General features: G+C 42.1%; 1 protein-coding gene across 1 annotated transcript in view; it reads left to right on the top strand.

Annotated features, from left to right (window-relative positions):
- Nucleotides 1–12,519: 12,519 nt before the first annotated feature.
- LOC311148545 (anoctamin-8-like) overlaps nt 12,520–15,838 on the top strand; it is a gene marked incomplete at both ends in the record, with an annotated part of 61,009 nt that continues 57,690 nt past the window's right edge. Inside the window, one exon of the mRNA XM_084185528.1 lies at nt 12,520–12,694. Within this exon, the coding sequence (XP_084041654.1) occupies nt 12,520–12,694 (175 nt within the window). The remainder of the gene's footprint in view (nt 12,695–15,838) is intronic.

Below are 15,838 nucleotides of genomic sequence, written 5' to 3'. Positions count from 1 at the left end.
CAAAACCACACGGGGGGACCTAGTGAATGACCTGCAGAGAGCTGGGACCAAGGTAACAAAGCCTACCATCAGTAACACAATACGCCGCCAGGGACTCAAATCCTGCAGTGCCAGACGTGTCCCACTGCTTAAGCCAGTACATGTCCAGGCCCGTCTGAAGTTTGCTAGAGTGCATTTGGATGATCCAGAAGAGGATTGGGAGAATGTCATATGGTCAGATGAAACCAAAATAGAACTTTTTGGTAAAAACTCAACTCGTCGTGTTTGGAGGACAAAGAATGCTGAGTTGCATCCAAAGAACACCATACCTACTGTGAAGCATGGGGGTGGAAACATCATGCTTTGGGGCTGTTTTTCTGCAAAGGGACCAGGACGACTGATCCGTGTAAAGGAAAGAATGAATGGGGCCATGTATCGTGAGATTTTTAGTGAAAACCTCCTTCCATCAGCAAGGGCATTGAAGATGAAACGTGGCTGGGTCTTTCAGTATGACAATGATCCCAAACACACCGCCCGGGCAACGAAGGAGTGGCTTCGTAAGAAGCATTTCAAGGTCCTGGAGTGGCCTAGCCAGTCTCCAGATCTCAACTCCATAGAAAATATTTGGAGGGAGTTGAAAGTCCATGTTGCCCAGCGACAGCCCCAAAACATCACTGCTCTAGAGGAGATCTGCATGGAGGAATGGGCCAAAACACCAGCAACAGTGTGTGAAAACCTTGTGAAGACTTACAGAAAACGTTTGACCTGTGTCATTGCAAACAAAGGGTATATAACAAAGTATTGACAAACTTTTGTCATTGACCAAATACTTATTTTCCACCATAATTTGCAAATAAATTCATAAAAAATCCTACAATGTGATTTTCTGGATTTTTTTTTCTCATTTTGTCTGTCATAGTTGACGTGTACCTATGATGAAAATTACAGGCCTCTCTCATCTTTTTAAGTGGGAGAACTTGCACAATTGGTGGCTGACTAAATACTTTCTTTCCCGACTGTATATTATACATTTGAAATTCTTCAAATAGCCACCCTTTGCCTTGATGACAGCTTTGCACACTCTTGGCATTCTGTCAACCAGCTTCATGAGGTAGTCACCTGGAATGAATTTCAATTAAGAGGTGTGCCTTGTTAAAAGTTATTTTGTGGAATTTCTTTACTTCTTAATACGTTTGAGCTAATCAGTTGTGTTGTGACAAGGTGGGGGGGGGGGGGGGGGGGGACCAGGTCCATATATTTTTTTTTTTTTTTTTTTTTACCTTTATTTAACCAGGTAAACCAGTTGAGAACAAGTTCTCATTTACAACTGCGACCTGGCCAAGATAAAGCAAAGCAGTGCGATAAAAACAACAACACAGAGTTACATATGGGGTAAAACAAAACAAAGTCAAAAATACAACAGAAATACATATATATACAGTGTGTGCAAATGTAGCAAATTATGGAGGTAAGGCAATAAATAGGCTATAGTGCAAAATAATTACAATTAGTGTTAACACTGGAATGATAGATGTGCAAGAGATGATGTGCAAATAGAGATACTGGGGTACAAATGAGCAAAATAAATAACAATATAGGGATGAGGTAGTTGGGCGGGCTAATTTCAGATGGGCTGTGTACAGGTGCAGTGATCGGTAAGGTGCTCTGACAACTGATGCTTAAAGTTAGTGAGGGAGATAAGTGTCTCCAGCTTCAGAGATTTTAGCAATTTGTTCCAGTCATTGGCAGCAGAGAACTGGAAGGAATTGCGGCCAAAGGAGGTGTTGGCTTTGGGGATGACCAGTGAGATATACCCGCTGGAGCGCAGACTACGGGTGGGTGTTGCTATGGTGACCAATGAGCTAAGATAAGGTGGGGATTTGCCTAGCAGTGATTTATAGATGGCCTGGAGCCAGTGGGTTTGGTGACGAATATGTAGTGAGGACCAGCCAACAAGAGCGTACAGGTCACAGTGGTGGGTATTATATGGGGCTTTGGAGACAAAACGGATGGCACTGTGATAGACTACATCCAATTTGCTGAGTAGAGTGTTGGAGGCTATTTTGTAAATGACATCGCCGAAGTCAAGGATCGGTAGGATAGTCAGTTTTACGAGGGCATGTTTGCAGCATGAGTGAAGGAGGCTTTGTTGCGAAATAGGAAACCGATTCTAGATTTAACTTTGGATTGGAGATTCTTAATGTGAGTCTGGAAGGAGAGTTTACAGTCTAACCAGACACCTAGATATTTGTAGTTGTCCACATACTCTAGGTCAGACCCGTCGAGAGTAGTGATTCTAGTCGGGTGGGCGGGTGCAAGCAGCGTTCGGTTGAAGAGCATGCATTTAGTTTTACTAGTGTTTAAGAGCAGTTGGAGGCTACTGAAGGAGTGTTGTATGGCATTGAAGCTCGTTTGGAGGTTTGTTAACACAGTGTCCAATGAAGGGCCAGATGTATACAAAATGGTGTCGTCTGCGTAGAGGTGGATCTGAGAGTCACCAGCAGCAAGAGCGACGTCATTGATATACACAGAGAAAAGAGTCAGCCCAAGAATTGAACCCTGTGGCACCCCCATAGAGACTGCAATAGGTCCAGACAACAGGCCCTCCGATTTGACACATTGAACTCTATCTGAGAAGTAGTTGGTGAACCAGGCGAGGCAGAACATATATTATGGCAAGAACAGCTCAAATAAGCAAAGAGAAACGGCAGTCCATTATTACTTTAAGACATGAAGGTCAGTCATTTTATTTTATTTATTTTTTTATTTTATTTTTTTATTTCACCTTTATTTAACCAGGTAAACCAGTTGAGAACAAGTTCTCATTTACAACTGCGACCTGGCCAAGATAAAGCAAAGCAGTGCGATAAAAACAACAACACAGAGTTACATATGGGGTAAAACAAAACAAAAAATCCAAAAAAAAATATACAACAGAAATACAATTAATATACAGTGTGCAAATTTAGCAAGTTATGGAGGTAAGGCAATAAAATAGGCTATAGTGCAAAATAATTACAATTTAGTATTAACACTGGAATGATGTGCAAGAGATGATGTGCAAATAGAGATACTGGGGTACAGATGAGCAAAATAAATAACAATATAGGGATGAGGTAGTTGGGCGGGCTAATTTCAGATGGGCTGTGTACAGGTGCAGTGATCGGTAAGGTGCTCTGACAACTGATGCTTAAAGTTAGTGAGGGAGATAAGTGTCTCCAGCTTCAGAGATTTTTGCAATTTGTTCCAGTCATTGGCAGCAGAGAACTGGAAGGAATTGCGGCCAAAGGAGGTGTTGGCTTTGGGGATGACCAGTGAGATATACCCGCTGGAGCGCAGACTACGGGTGGGTGTTGCTATGGTGACCAATGAGCTAAGATAAGGCGGGGATTTGCCTAGCAGTGATTTATAGATGGCCTGGAGCCAGTGGGTTTGGCGACGAATATGTAGTGAGGACCAGCCAACAAGAGCGTACAGGTCACAGTGGTGGGTATTATATGGGGCTTTGGAGACAAAACGGATGGCACTGTGATAGACAACATCCAATTTGCTGAGTAGAGTGTTGGAGGCTATTTTGTAAATGACATCGCCGAAGTCGAGGATCGGTAGGATAGTCAGTTTTACGAGGGCATGTTTGGCAGCATGAGTGAAGGAGGCTTTGTTGCGAAATAGGAAACCGATTCTAGATTTAACTTTGGATTGGAGATTCTTAATGTGAGTCTGGAAGGAGAGTTTACAGTCTAACCAGACACCTAGATATTTGTAGTTGTCCACGTACTCTAGGTCAGACCCGTCTAGAGTAGTGATTCTAGTCGGGTGGGCGGGTGCAAGCAGCGTTCAGTTGAAGAGCATGCATTTTGTTTTACTAGTGTTTAAGAGCAGTTGGAGGCTACTGAAGGAGTGTTGTATGGAATTGAAGCTCGTTTGGAGGTTTGTTAACACAGTGTCCAATGAAGGGCCAGATGTATACAAAATGGTGTCGTCTGCGTAGAGGTGGATCTGAGAGTCACCAGCAGCAAGAGCGACGTCATTGATATACACAGAGAAAAGAGTTGGCCCAAGAATTGAACCCTGTGGCACCCCCATAGAGACTGCCATAGGTCCAGACAACAGGCCCTCCGATTTGACACATTGAACTCTATCTGAGAAGTAGTTGGTGAACCAGGCGAGGCAGTCATTTGAGAAACCAAGGCTATTTAGTCTGCCAATAAGAATGCGGTGGTTGACAGAGTCAAAAGCCTTGGCCAGGTCAATGAAAACGACCTGGGGATGTGTGAAACTTATTTCTCAGCCTGAAGTGTCTCCACTTACGCTGACTGGTAAGAAGCTTCAGGAGAGCAGTCACGTGTGCTCGCAAGGCAGAGGTCCCGAGTTCGCCCCAGGTATGGGCCGAATCGGGAGGAAGTGGCACTCGCTAAGTCCTTTACACCAGCTGCTGAAACACAGTAAGAAAGCTCTTATTCTCACTGAGGAGTTCATCCATTTGCTGAACCTGCCTTTTGCAGTTCTTCTCCTCATTTGCTGTCCATGACACCAGTTTATCTGCATGCTCCTTCTCTCTCAAGAGGGGATCAGTCTCCCACTTCATGAACTCCTGAAATTGTGTCTTCTGTGTCCGCAATTGCTGCCATGGTGCTGTGTGTGTCAGTAGCCTTCCTTTTCCTCTTTGTCCTCCTATTCTCACTGGTGGTACAGGTCCCCGCTTGCTGGATAATGTCCCTTGAAACACAAGCAGGATCATCTGAAAAACAAAGATTCAAGGTTGAATACATTTGCAGTATTGGTTACTGTAACCAAAATAAGTTGAAATGTGGTCTATGTATTGTAAGCAACGGACTTGCATCATCAATGGGACTACTCACAGGCAAGCCTACTGTTATTATTTTACTAGCTAGCTACCGGTAACTTGCTACAGTGTATAATTGCTACAGTGTATCATTGCTTCGCTTAGCCTACGTATTGTAAGCAATGGACGTGTGCATCATCAGTGGACTAATCACAGGCTAATGTTACTTGGCCTAACGTTGTTATAATTTTTTGCTAGCTAGCTCACGTTAACGTACAGTGTACCATTGCTATGCATAGCCTACTGTCAACTTACCACTAGGGAAGGAATCGTCAATTTCACATGGCTGCTCGGCCATGGAAACCCATTCCATGAAGCTCCCGACTAACAGTTTTTGTGCTGATGTTGCTTCCAGAGGCAGTTTGGAACTCGGTAGTGAGTGTTGCAACCGAGGACAAACGATTTTTACGCACTACTCGCTTCAGCAATCAGTGATCCCATTCTGTGAACTTGTGTGGTCTACCACTTCGCGGCTGAGCCGTTGTTGCCCCTACACGTTTCCTCTTTACAATAACAGCACTTAATGTTGACCGGGACAACTCTAGCAGAGCAGAAATTTGACGAACTGACATGTTGGAAAGGTGGCATCCTATGACAGTGCCACGTTGAAAGTCACTGAGCTCTTCAGTAAGGCCATTGTACTGCTAATGTTTGTCTATGGAGATTGCATGGCTGTGTGCTCGATTTTAAACACCTGCCAGCAACGGGTGTGACTGAAATAGCCGAATCCACTAATTTGAATGTGTGTCCACATATTTTTGTATATATACTGCATCTCTGATACCCTGATCCGCACTATAAAGCGTATGTGAAACGTAAACGAATCCTGGCCCAAACTAATCTTCGACCCTGCCCGGGCTGTGGGTCCAAGATCTAGGAGCAGGGTACCAGGTATAGGTACGCAGCAACACTCTGTGCTGAAGTTCGTGTGCAGATGTGCCTATGTTCACGTGTCGTGAAACTTTTAAAATACACTGCTCCAAAAAATTAAGGGAACACTAAAATAACACATCCTAGATCTGAATGAATGAAATAATCTTATTAAATACTTTTTTCTTTACATAGTTGAATGTGCTGACAACAAAATCACACAAAAATTATCAATGGAAATCAAATTTATCAACCCATGGAGGACTGGATTTGGAGTCACCCTCAAAATTAAAGTGGAAAACCACACTACAGGCTGATCCAACTTTGATGTAATGTCCTTAAAACAAGTCAAAATGAGGCTCAGTAGTGTGTGTGGCCTTCACGTGCCTGTATGACCTCCCTACAACGCCTGGGCATGCTCCTGATGAGGTGGCGGATGGTCTCCTGAGGGATCTCTTCCCAGACCTGGACTAAAGCATCCGCCAACTCCTGGACAGTCTGTGGTGCAACGTGGCGTTGGTGGATGGAGCAAGACATGATGTTCCAGATGTGCTCAATTGGATTCAGGTCTGGGGAACGGGCGGGCCAGTCCATAGCATCAATGACTTCCTCTTGCAGGAACTGCTGACACACTCCAGCCACATGAGGACTAGCATTGTCTTGCATTAGGAGGAACCCAGGGCCAACAGCACCAGCACATGGTCTCACAAGGGGTCTGAGGATCTCATCTCGGTACCTAATGGCAGTCAGGCTACCTCTGGCGAGCACATGGAGGGCTGTGCGGCCCCCCAAAGAAATGCCACCCCACACCATGACTGACCCACCGCCATACCGGTCATGCTGGAGGATGTTGCAGGCAGCAGAACGTTCTCCACGGCGACTCCAGACTCTGTCACGTCTGTCACGTGCTCAGTGTGAACCTGCTTTCATCTGTGAAGAGCACAGGGCGCCAGTGGCGAATTTGCCAATCTTGGTGTTCTCTGGCAAATGCCAAACGTCCTGCACGGTGTTGGGCTGTAAGCACAACCCCCACCTGTGGACGTCGGGCCCTCATACCACCCTCATGGAGTCTGTTTCTGACCGTTTGAGCAGACACATGCACATTTGTGGCCTGCTGGAGGTCAATTTGCAGGGCTCTGGCAGTGCTCCTCCTGCTCCTCCTTGCACAAAGGCGGAGGTAGCAGTCCTGCTGCTGGGTTGTTGCCCTCCTACGGCCTCCTCCACGTCTCCTGATGTACTGGCCTGTCTCCTGGTAGCGCCTCCATGCTCTGGACACTACGCTGACAGACACAGCAAACCTTCTTGCCACAGCTCGCATTGATGTGCCATCCTGGATGAGCTGCACTACCTGAGCCACTTGTGTGGGTTGTAGACTCCGACTCATGCTACCACTAGAGTGAAAGCACCGCCAGCATTCAAAAGTGACCAAAACATCAGCCAGGAAGCATAGGAACTGAGAAGTGGTCTGTAGTCACCACCTGCAAAACCAGTCCTTTATTGGGGGTGTCTTGCTAATTGCCTATAATTTCCACCTGTTGTCTATTCCATTTGCACAACAGCATGTGACATTTATTGTCAATCAGTGTTGCTTCCTAAGTGGACAGTTTGATTTCACAGAAGTGTGATTGACTTGGAGTTACATTGTGTTGTTTAAGTGTTCCCTGTTTTTTTTTTAGCAGTGTATATACACTGAACAAAAATATAAATGCAACATGCAACAATTTCAAAGATGTTCATGAGTTACAGTTCATATAAGGAAATTATTCAATTGAAATAAATAAATTAGGCACTAATCCATGACTGGGAATACAGATTTGAATCTATTGGTCACAGATACCTTAAAAAAAAGGTAGGGGCATGGATCAGAAAACCAGTCAGTATCTGGTGTGACCACTATTTGCCTCATGCAGCGCAACACATGTCCTTCGCATAGAGTTGTTCAGGCTGTTGATTGTGGCCTGTAGAATGTTGTCCCACTTCTCTTCAATGGCTGTGTGAAGTTGCTGAATATTGGCGGGAACTGGAACATGCTGTCGTACACGTCGATCCAGAGCATCCCAAACATGCTCAATGGGTAACGTCTGGTGAGTATGCAGGCCATGGAAGAACTGGGAAATGTTCAGCTTCCAGGAATTGTGTACAGATCCTTGCTACATGGGGCTGTGTATTATCATGCTGAAACATGAAGTGATGGCACAAAATAAATAATGTATGCACGCATGACTGTAAGTCGCTTTGGATAAAAGCGTCTGCTAAATGGCATATTATTATTATTATTATGGCGATGGATGAATGGCACGACAATGGGCCTCAGGAACTCATCACAGTAACTCTGTGCATTCAAATTGAAGTCGATAAAATGCAGTTGTGTCCGTTGTCGGTAGCTTATGCCTGCCCATACCATAACCCCACCGCCATGATGGGGCACTCTGTTCACAACGTTGGCATCAGAAAACCGCTTGCCCACACGACGCCATACACAATGTCTGCCATCTGCCCGGCAATGTTGAAACCGGGATTCATCAGTGAAGAGCACACTTCTCCAGCGTGCTAGTGGCCATTGAAGGTGAGCATTTGCCCACTGAAGTCGGTTATGACGCCGAACTGCTGTAAGGTCAAGACCCTGGTGAGGATGACAAGCACGCAGATGAGCTTCCCTGAGACGGTTTCTGACAGTTTGATTCTGACAGTTTGACAGAAATTATTCGGTTGTGCAAACCCACAGATTCATCAGCTGTCCGGGTGGCTGGTCTCAGACGATCCCGCAGGTAAAGAAGCCATATGTGGAGGTCCTGGGCTTGTATGGTTACGCATGGTCTGCGGTTCGTAGGCCGGTTGGACGAATGCCATATTCTCTAAAACGACGTTGGAGGTGGCTTATGGTAGAGAAATTCATATTTAATTATCTGGCAACAGCTCTGGTGGACATTCCTGCAGTCAGCATGCCGATTGCACGCTCCCTCAAAACTTGAGACATCTGTGGCATTGTGTTGTGTGACAAAAAACATTTTAGAGTGGCCTCTTATTCGCCCCAGCACAAGGTGCACCTGTGTAATGATCATGCTGTTTAATCAGCTTCTTGATATCCCACACCTGTTAGGTGGATGGATCATCTTGGCAACGGGAAATGCTCACTAACAAGGATGTAAACAAATTTGTGCACAACATTTGAGAGAAATAAGGGTTTTGTGCATTTGGAAGATTTCTGGGATCTTTTATTTCAGCTCATGAAACATGGGACCAACACTTTACATGTTGCGTTTATATTTTTGTTCAGTATAAGTTGAGTATTTACCAGAGATTCTAGAATTTCTGCTAGGCAAGAGAGTTTGGGAATGGGGCGATAATTATTTAGGTCACACACATCACCACCTTCCAGACCCTGGGGATGGTACCTGAAATAATTGTTAGCTTAAAAATATGTGTTAAAGATTCGGCTAACATCAATATTTGTTTTGAATATGGTTTTCAGGCATTCTGTCTAATGACAAGTACAGTATGAGTATACCGAAACTGAGTTGCACAGTGTGCTCCACATGTTGACATGGTTTGACAAAGTAAATCAATTAGGTTTGGTTCACCTTTAGGCTATTTACAAAGTAGGGAACATTTGGCTTTGCGAAAGAGAATGGCATTTATTACAGTGTTTACATGGAAAACGAATGAAGACCAAGAAACATGCTTCATAGCCTACTGTGAACTGTGGACCTCTCATCCTGGAATATTGGAAAGCATACAGTATGTTAGGCTATGACTATGTTGCTGTGCGGAAGTTAAATGATGATGTCTCCAATGTGGGCTAGAGGGGAAGTAGATTACTACCGGTTCCATCCAGACCTGAGCCTCACTGAAAAATGTATCTGTGAAGACATTTTTTGCAATGATAAATCAATCATAATGTAATTCATCCTCAGACAGGACAGGCAGTGAGCTTTATTATGCCATTTCACAGTCAAGGAGAGGAGCTTTTTTGGTAACCTTCCCCAGATCTGTGCCTCGACACAATCCTGTCTCAGAGCTCTACGGACAATTCCTTCGACCTCATGGCTTGGTTTTTGCTCTGACATGCACTGTCAACTGTTGGACCTTATATAGACAGGTGTTTGCTTTTCCAAATCATGTCCAATCAATTGAATTTACCACAGGTGGACTCCAATCAAATTGTAGAAACATCTCAAGGATGATCAATGGAAACAGGATGCACCTGAGCTCAATTTCGAGTCTCATAGCAAAGGGTCTGAATAGTTATGTAAATAAGGTATTTCTAAAAACCTGTTTTCAATTTGTCATTATGGGGTATTGTGTGTAGATTGGTGAGAAGAAAAAAAAATGTATCCATTTTAGAATAAGGCTGTAACATAACACAATGTGGAAAAAGTTAATACTTTCTGAATGCACATCTTACCTACTCTTACCTATTATATGAATATCCTTTTCTGACTAAAATAGGATTCCCTCAACATTAATCTGATGTCCAAAAGATTTCAAATAGACATTTCTTGATATGAAACATTTAAGTTGCATATATTTGAAAATATCTATATTGGTCAGTCCAAAATTCCCTTTTAATTCTGTCATGGAAATAAATGTATTTCACATTACCAAGTCATTTACGGTTTCTATGCCTTAGTTTTCAATTTATCAGTGAATTCTGAAACTTTATCCAAGGATTGTTCCTTAGGGTTGTGTTTTTAGGGAGTAATATTAGCTATTGTAGTATACCTTTCATTGTCTTCCATATTGTTATAGTGTTCTTAAGTATGACATTGTTAATGTTCTTCACTTTATCCTTTGAAAATAGACACGTGAAAAGATTCTAGGGAGAGCATGCGCATTATCAAGAAGTACACATTGTTCCTCTTTAGTGTATTGAACTATCTGTCACAAGTCAAAGCCCTGGGTGGCGAGTTGATACAATTCCAATTCTGGAAGGTTAAAACCTCAGACTTAGGAAGATGTAAAACGTTCCTTTTAATCTATTCGTTTTATTTGCCCATATTATATTATATTACTGTTATGACCAAGTATACTTTTTTAAAGACTGTCTTCGGTGGGGTAATTGGTATTACCGACAATAAATATAACAACTTTGAGAGCCATGCCATTCTGAAGTGGTTTATTCTACCTACCTGTAAGATTTATGGGAAGATTGTTCCATTTAATTAAATATGCTTTCATGTTGTTGAGTAATGGGATAAAGTTATCTTTATATATTTGTTGTTTGTCACTTATTAAGCACCCTAAGTATTTGATATTTTTTTGTGTTCCACTTAAAGGATTGCTGTAGATCATGAGTTATTATTTTTATTTTTCTGATTGCCATTATTTTTTATTTTATTCACATTAATTATATATCCTGAGAGTTTAGAGTATTCTGAAAATATTTTTAGCAAGTGGGGCATTGAGTTTTCAAAATTGGTCAGGTATATCAGGAGATCATCTGCAAATAAGATGAGTTTATATTCATGTTTACCCATACTGATACCTGTTATGTTTGGGTCTTCTCAAATTCTTCCTGCAAGAGGTTCAATTGCCTGTGCAAACAGGTGGAGTGAGAGAGGACATTCCTGTCTTGTGCCCCTTTCTAAAGCAATTTCATCAGATAATGTATTATTTGTGTATATTTTAGCTTTAGGACATTTATATAATATTTTTATTACATTTATTATTTCAGCTGGAAAGTTGAAAGCTTCCAAATTTTGAATAGAAAAGGTCATTCAAGATGGTCGAAAGCCTTTTCGGCATCAACATACATTATTGATAAATCTTGTTTTTTAAGCCGTAGCTTTTTTTAAGCCTTACTTTGTAATACAGTATATAGCCTTAAATTAAGGCTATAAACTAATGTAACATTCAACCTGAAAATGAGTAACACATCCATAGCCACATTTTGAGGTTACTGTAACTATACATTTCTTCTTATGCAATCATATAAAGCATGCATGTTAAAGATAGAACCCATGGGTCATCACAGGTCAGTGGAGATCTTCACAATTGCTGTAATAATCTGCACAGAATCTCGCACTGTAGTAGTACTGGTAATGTAATGTCAACTGCAATCCAGCATCATTTGGTTCTGCTATTAGTTGAAGCACACTGATATCACACTAATCTGCTGTATAAATAAACACAATGTATCTAACATTGTATTCCCATTTGAACTTTGCTGTGTCTTTAAATGGTTGAAAGCCCAGTGACAGACATTTGGATGACAATTTAACCAACAATTGTGTAATTTGGTTGTGCTTTTACAGCAGATGGTTGAAAGCATCATGATAACACATTGGACATTTAACTGACTTTTGTATTTTTGAGTGGGTGACTATAGGTTGTAATCTCATTAATCAACTTCTCAACCAAATATTACCCAATTATCCAAGTTGAAATGACTGTGTGACCAGTGGATTGGAAGTTAAATAAACAATTTGCTCTCTGGCTGCTTGCAGAGGTCAGAGAAAGTGAAGGGTGTATTTATTGAAATTCTCTCTTTGAGGGCAAGGAGGAAAACCACGATATTTTCATTCCAGCGTGCATGTGTTCGTGCGTGTGTGTCTGTGAATGAGACTGGCTGTAGCCTACGTGTCGTCCCCCCTTTTCTCTTTGTCCCTCCTCGATAGTAAGAATCAACAGAGCGCCATCAATCTGCTCGCATCCTGCTGCAAACCAGGATGAGCCACCAGCACAACAACCATCACTTCACGTTCATTTAACCTCTGTCTCTCTGACCCACCGGCCAGTCGCGGTCCATGCTTTCCCTGCCTGAGATGCGATTTAGTTCTCCGTCTTCCCGGAGAATATCGGCCGTTACTCCCCACTGAAAGAGCATGCCTGAGACGGGGGCGACCGGAGCAGCAGCAGCCGCTGCAGCTGCCAGTATCAACTCCTCCGACAGCAGCGGCGGAACGGAAGGCTCTTGGCACAGACACCGATCGCAAGGCGAGGGGGAAAAGACAGATCAAAGTGCTGCCTCCTCGCAGCAAACGTCCTACGGTGTACTGGGTGAGCCCGTATTTCAAAGGGTCGGTTTTGTTTGTGGACGGAAATGTAATGTAGTTAGAATTGGGGCGACGGGACGGGAAACGGGATGAGCATGGGATCCCAAAATAGGACCGGCGCTGCACCGTTCTTTCGTCTTTTCAGGCACATGGCCACCATCGAAACAGCCCACATCTTATCTTGTTTATAGAAGGATGTCTTTGTCCTTAAAGGTCACAGCATCATCGTTGCTGTCTATAGGCCAGCCTACTAACATCCACTCCTCCATATGTGTGTGTTGTATGCTGACATGTGGGAGGTTTAGCCTGTAATATCCAGCAACATCCTGGAATGACCATCCACCATGCAAAAACTGGTTGAATCAACGTTGTTTCCACGTCATTTCAACCCCAAAAAATATAAATGTGAGGACTTTGAATCAATGTGGAAAACTGATTGGATTTGCAACATTTAAAGGTGATGTATCTATGCTTTGATAGTTCAATCTGAGCCACTGTCTTAATCCCATTTTTTAACTTTTATTTGTGGTTGAGTTGGAGAAATGAATCCAACATATAGTTTGTTAACTTGTCGACAAGTTAATAGGCTATTTATTGTATTTCAAAGTGAAATTGAATTGTCAATACAACCAAATATCAACATTTAAAGGAGATTTGTCTTCTGCTTGGATAGTTGGTTCCATCTGTGCCACTGACTTCTAGTTTGTCTACAAATTAATAATTGATATATGTTGGATTCACGTCTCCATCTCAACCAAAAATCGAAGTTAAAGAATAGAGACTAAATCAAAATCAAACTTTAAATGCACTTTAAATCAAGTTTGATTTATTTATATTCTTTAACTTGATTTTGGGTTGAGATGGAGACTTGAATCCAACATATCAATTATTAATCTGTAGACAAAGTGGAATTAAAACCAGACTAAGTCAGTGGCACAGATGGAACTATCCAAGCAGAAGATACATCTCCTTCAAATGTTGATATTTGGATGAGTTGACATCCAAACACAATTCAATATCAGTAAATATCATTACATTTGAAATCAACCAGAGCTTGAAAACCGAGGCCTATATTTATTGTCTATTTTTAGTTAAATTCTGGGTTGAATTGAAACAATAGATGTTGATGATTTTGCAAATGCTATATTGGCCCATTATCTTACGTCAGATCGCATCACTTCTACGCAACGCTCTTCCCTCAACCGATCTGTCTTGTAGGACGTGGGACTCATCCTAAAATGTTAGGATTCCCGAGCATCCGCTATTCAAAAATGTAAACGTACTTCCTAATTTTTGATGTCACTGCGCTCTTGTATGACTCTCTATGAAATAGGCAGAATAGCTAGCTAAATTATTACACACGTCGTGAGAGTGATTTAATACCTGAATTCAATTTGCGAGAAAATAAAAACAAAGTGGTGGCTAGGTCCTGCTAAAATGATGTTCAACCACGTCGGTCGCTAAGGCTTGATCAGCTGCTTAGCCAACTTGTTGTAGCTAGTTTAGTGACATAGCTAGCTAGCTCTACCTTTACTGACAAATCATCAGCTTGCTTAGCTTGCCCTGAATTTGTAGACATGCTGCCCCAAAGAGTGAATGTTATCAGAAATCCGTCCTTAGTTTCTCCGCGATCGTTACTAATGTTGGGGTCAGCTGAGCGCAGCACAAGCTGAACTGACGGGAAGCTATCACTGCAGAACAGGCAGCACTAGCAGCTTCTTCAAAACTCATTACATTAATTGTGATGAAATAATGTTGCTAAAGTAGCTTGCTAGCTAGCTTGTGGAGGAAACATTTAGTGTTCAGCATTGAGTGTGTGCTCTAGGTTAGCTTCCTATTCATTTCATACGAAGTGACTGGCTTAGAGCTACGTTAACAACCTAATGGACAAATTTAAGCTAGTTGTCGTGCACATTGTCAAACTCCAGAAATACTGCTCTGTCAAGCACCAAATATCTTAGCTAGATGTAGGCAACTAAGACCACCTCAGTAAAAAAAACGTCACAATCAATTACAGAATAATTGTTTTAGTATATATTAATTGAAATTGGGTTCATTAGGCGATGTTGCCTAGGTTATTTTCTAATGTTATGGTAACTCATTGTAGCCGGACTACTTTCGAGCTATCCCATTGCCCTTTGCAAGATACGAGACATATCAGTGCAGGCGGAATCGACGCGCTATCATGTAAGACAATGATATAGGCCTAAATAGCATCATTGATGATATATCTGCTAAATGACTAAAATGTAAATGATAAAGTATGGTCACATTTCATTTGCTCTGTTAAGCCTGCCCTTTGGAATGACTTCGATAGCAACAGTGAATCTATTTAGTTTTTAAGTGTATCATTCTCACAATAGCACATTGGTGATCGTCAGTGACAAATATCATAGCTAAGCAGGGCTGGGTTAAAACCTTGGATAAGAGCCAAAGGGTAGCTGTAAATTTCACCCTCAAAACAACAGTTAATTAATTTCTTCAAATCCAATGTATTTACCACGTAGATTCCACATGACAATAGTTTTACAAATGATGTCGAAACAACGTTGATTCAACCAGTTTGTGCCCAGTGGGACTTATGCATTCAATCAGCATGATAGCCTATAGCCTACTCATAGCAGGATAAACCTGTTTTTGAATTTGCAACATCAGTCATATTCTGCACTCGGGGCGGGGCCTGTGTGTTATTTTGTGGATACAGTCCTGGCTGCATGTTAGAACCAGAGCTGGAGATTTGGGGAACTGTATCAGCTGCATAGGGTTCTTTTCATATGTCTGGGCAGAGGGCCTGCAGAGAGAGCAGAGCACAGACAGCATGCTGAATGATGCAGTGTGTGTCCTGGCTGTCTGGAGAGGGGCCCTAGACTATTGCTTTATAGGAGACGCACAGTGAAGTCATTATGTTTTTGCAGTGGTGTAAAGTAACCATTTAAAAATACTTTGAAATACTACTTAAGTATTTTTTTTGTAGCTGTACTTTACTACTTATATTTTTGACCACTTCAACTTTTACTCCACTACATTCCTAAAGAAAATATGTGCTTTTTACTCCAATACAGTTTCCCTGACACCAAAAAGTACTCGTAACATTTGGGAATGCTGGGGCAGGACAGCAATATGGTACAATTCACGCACCTATGAATAT

The sequence above is a fragment of the Coregonus lavaretus genome, assembly GCF_964263955.1.
Source record: "Coregonus lavaretus genome assembly, chromosome: 21".
In the NCBI taxonomy this organism is placed as follows: Eukaryota; Metazoa; Chordata; class Actinopteri; order Salmoniformes; family Salmonidae; genus Coregonus; species Coregonus lavaretus.
This window is presented reverse-complemented; position numbering and strand designations above follow the sequence as displayed.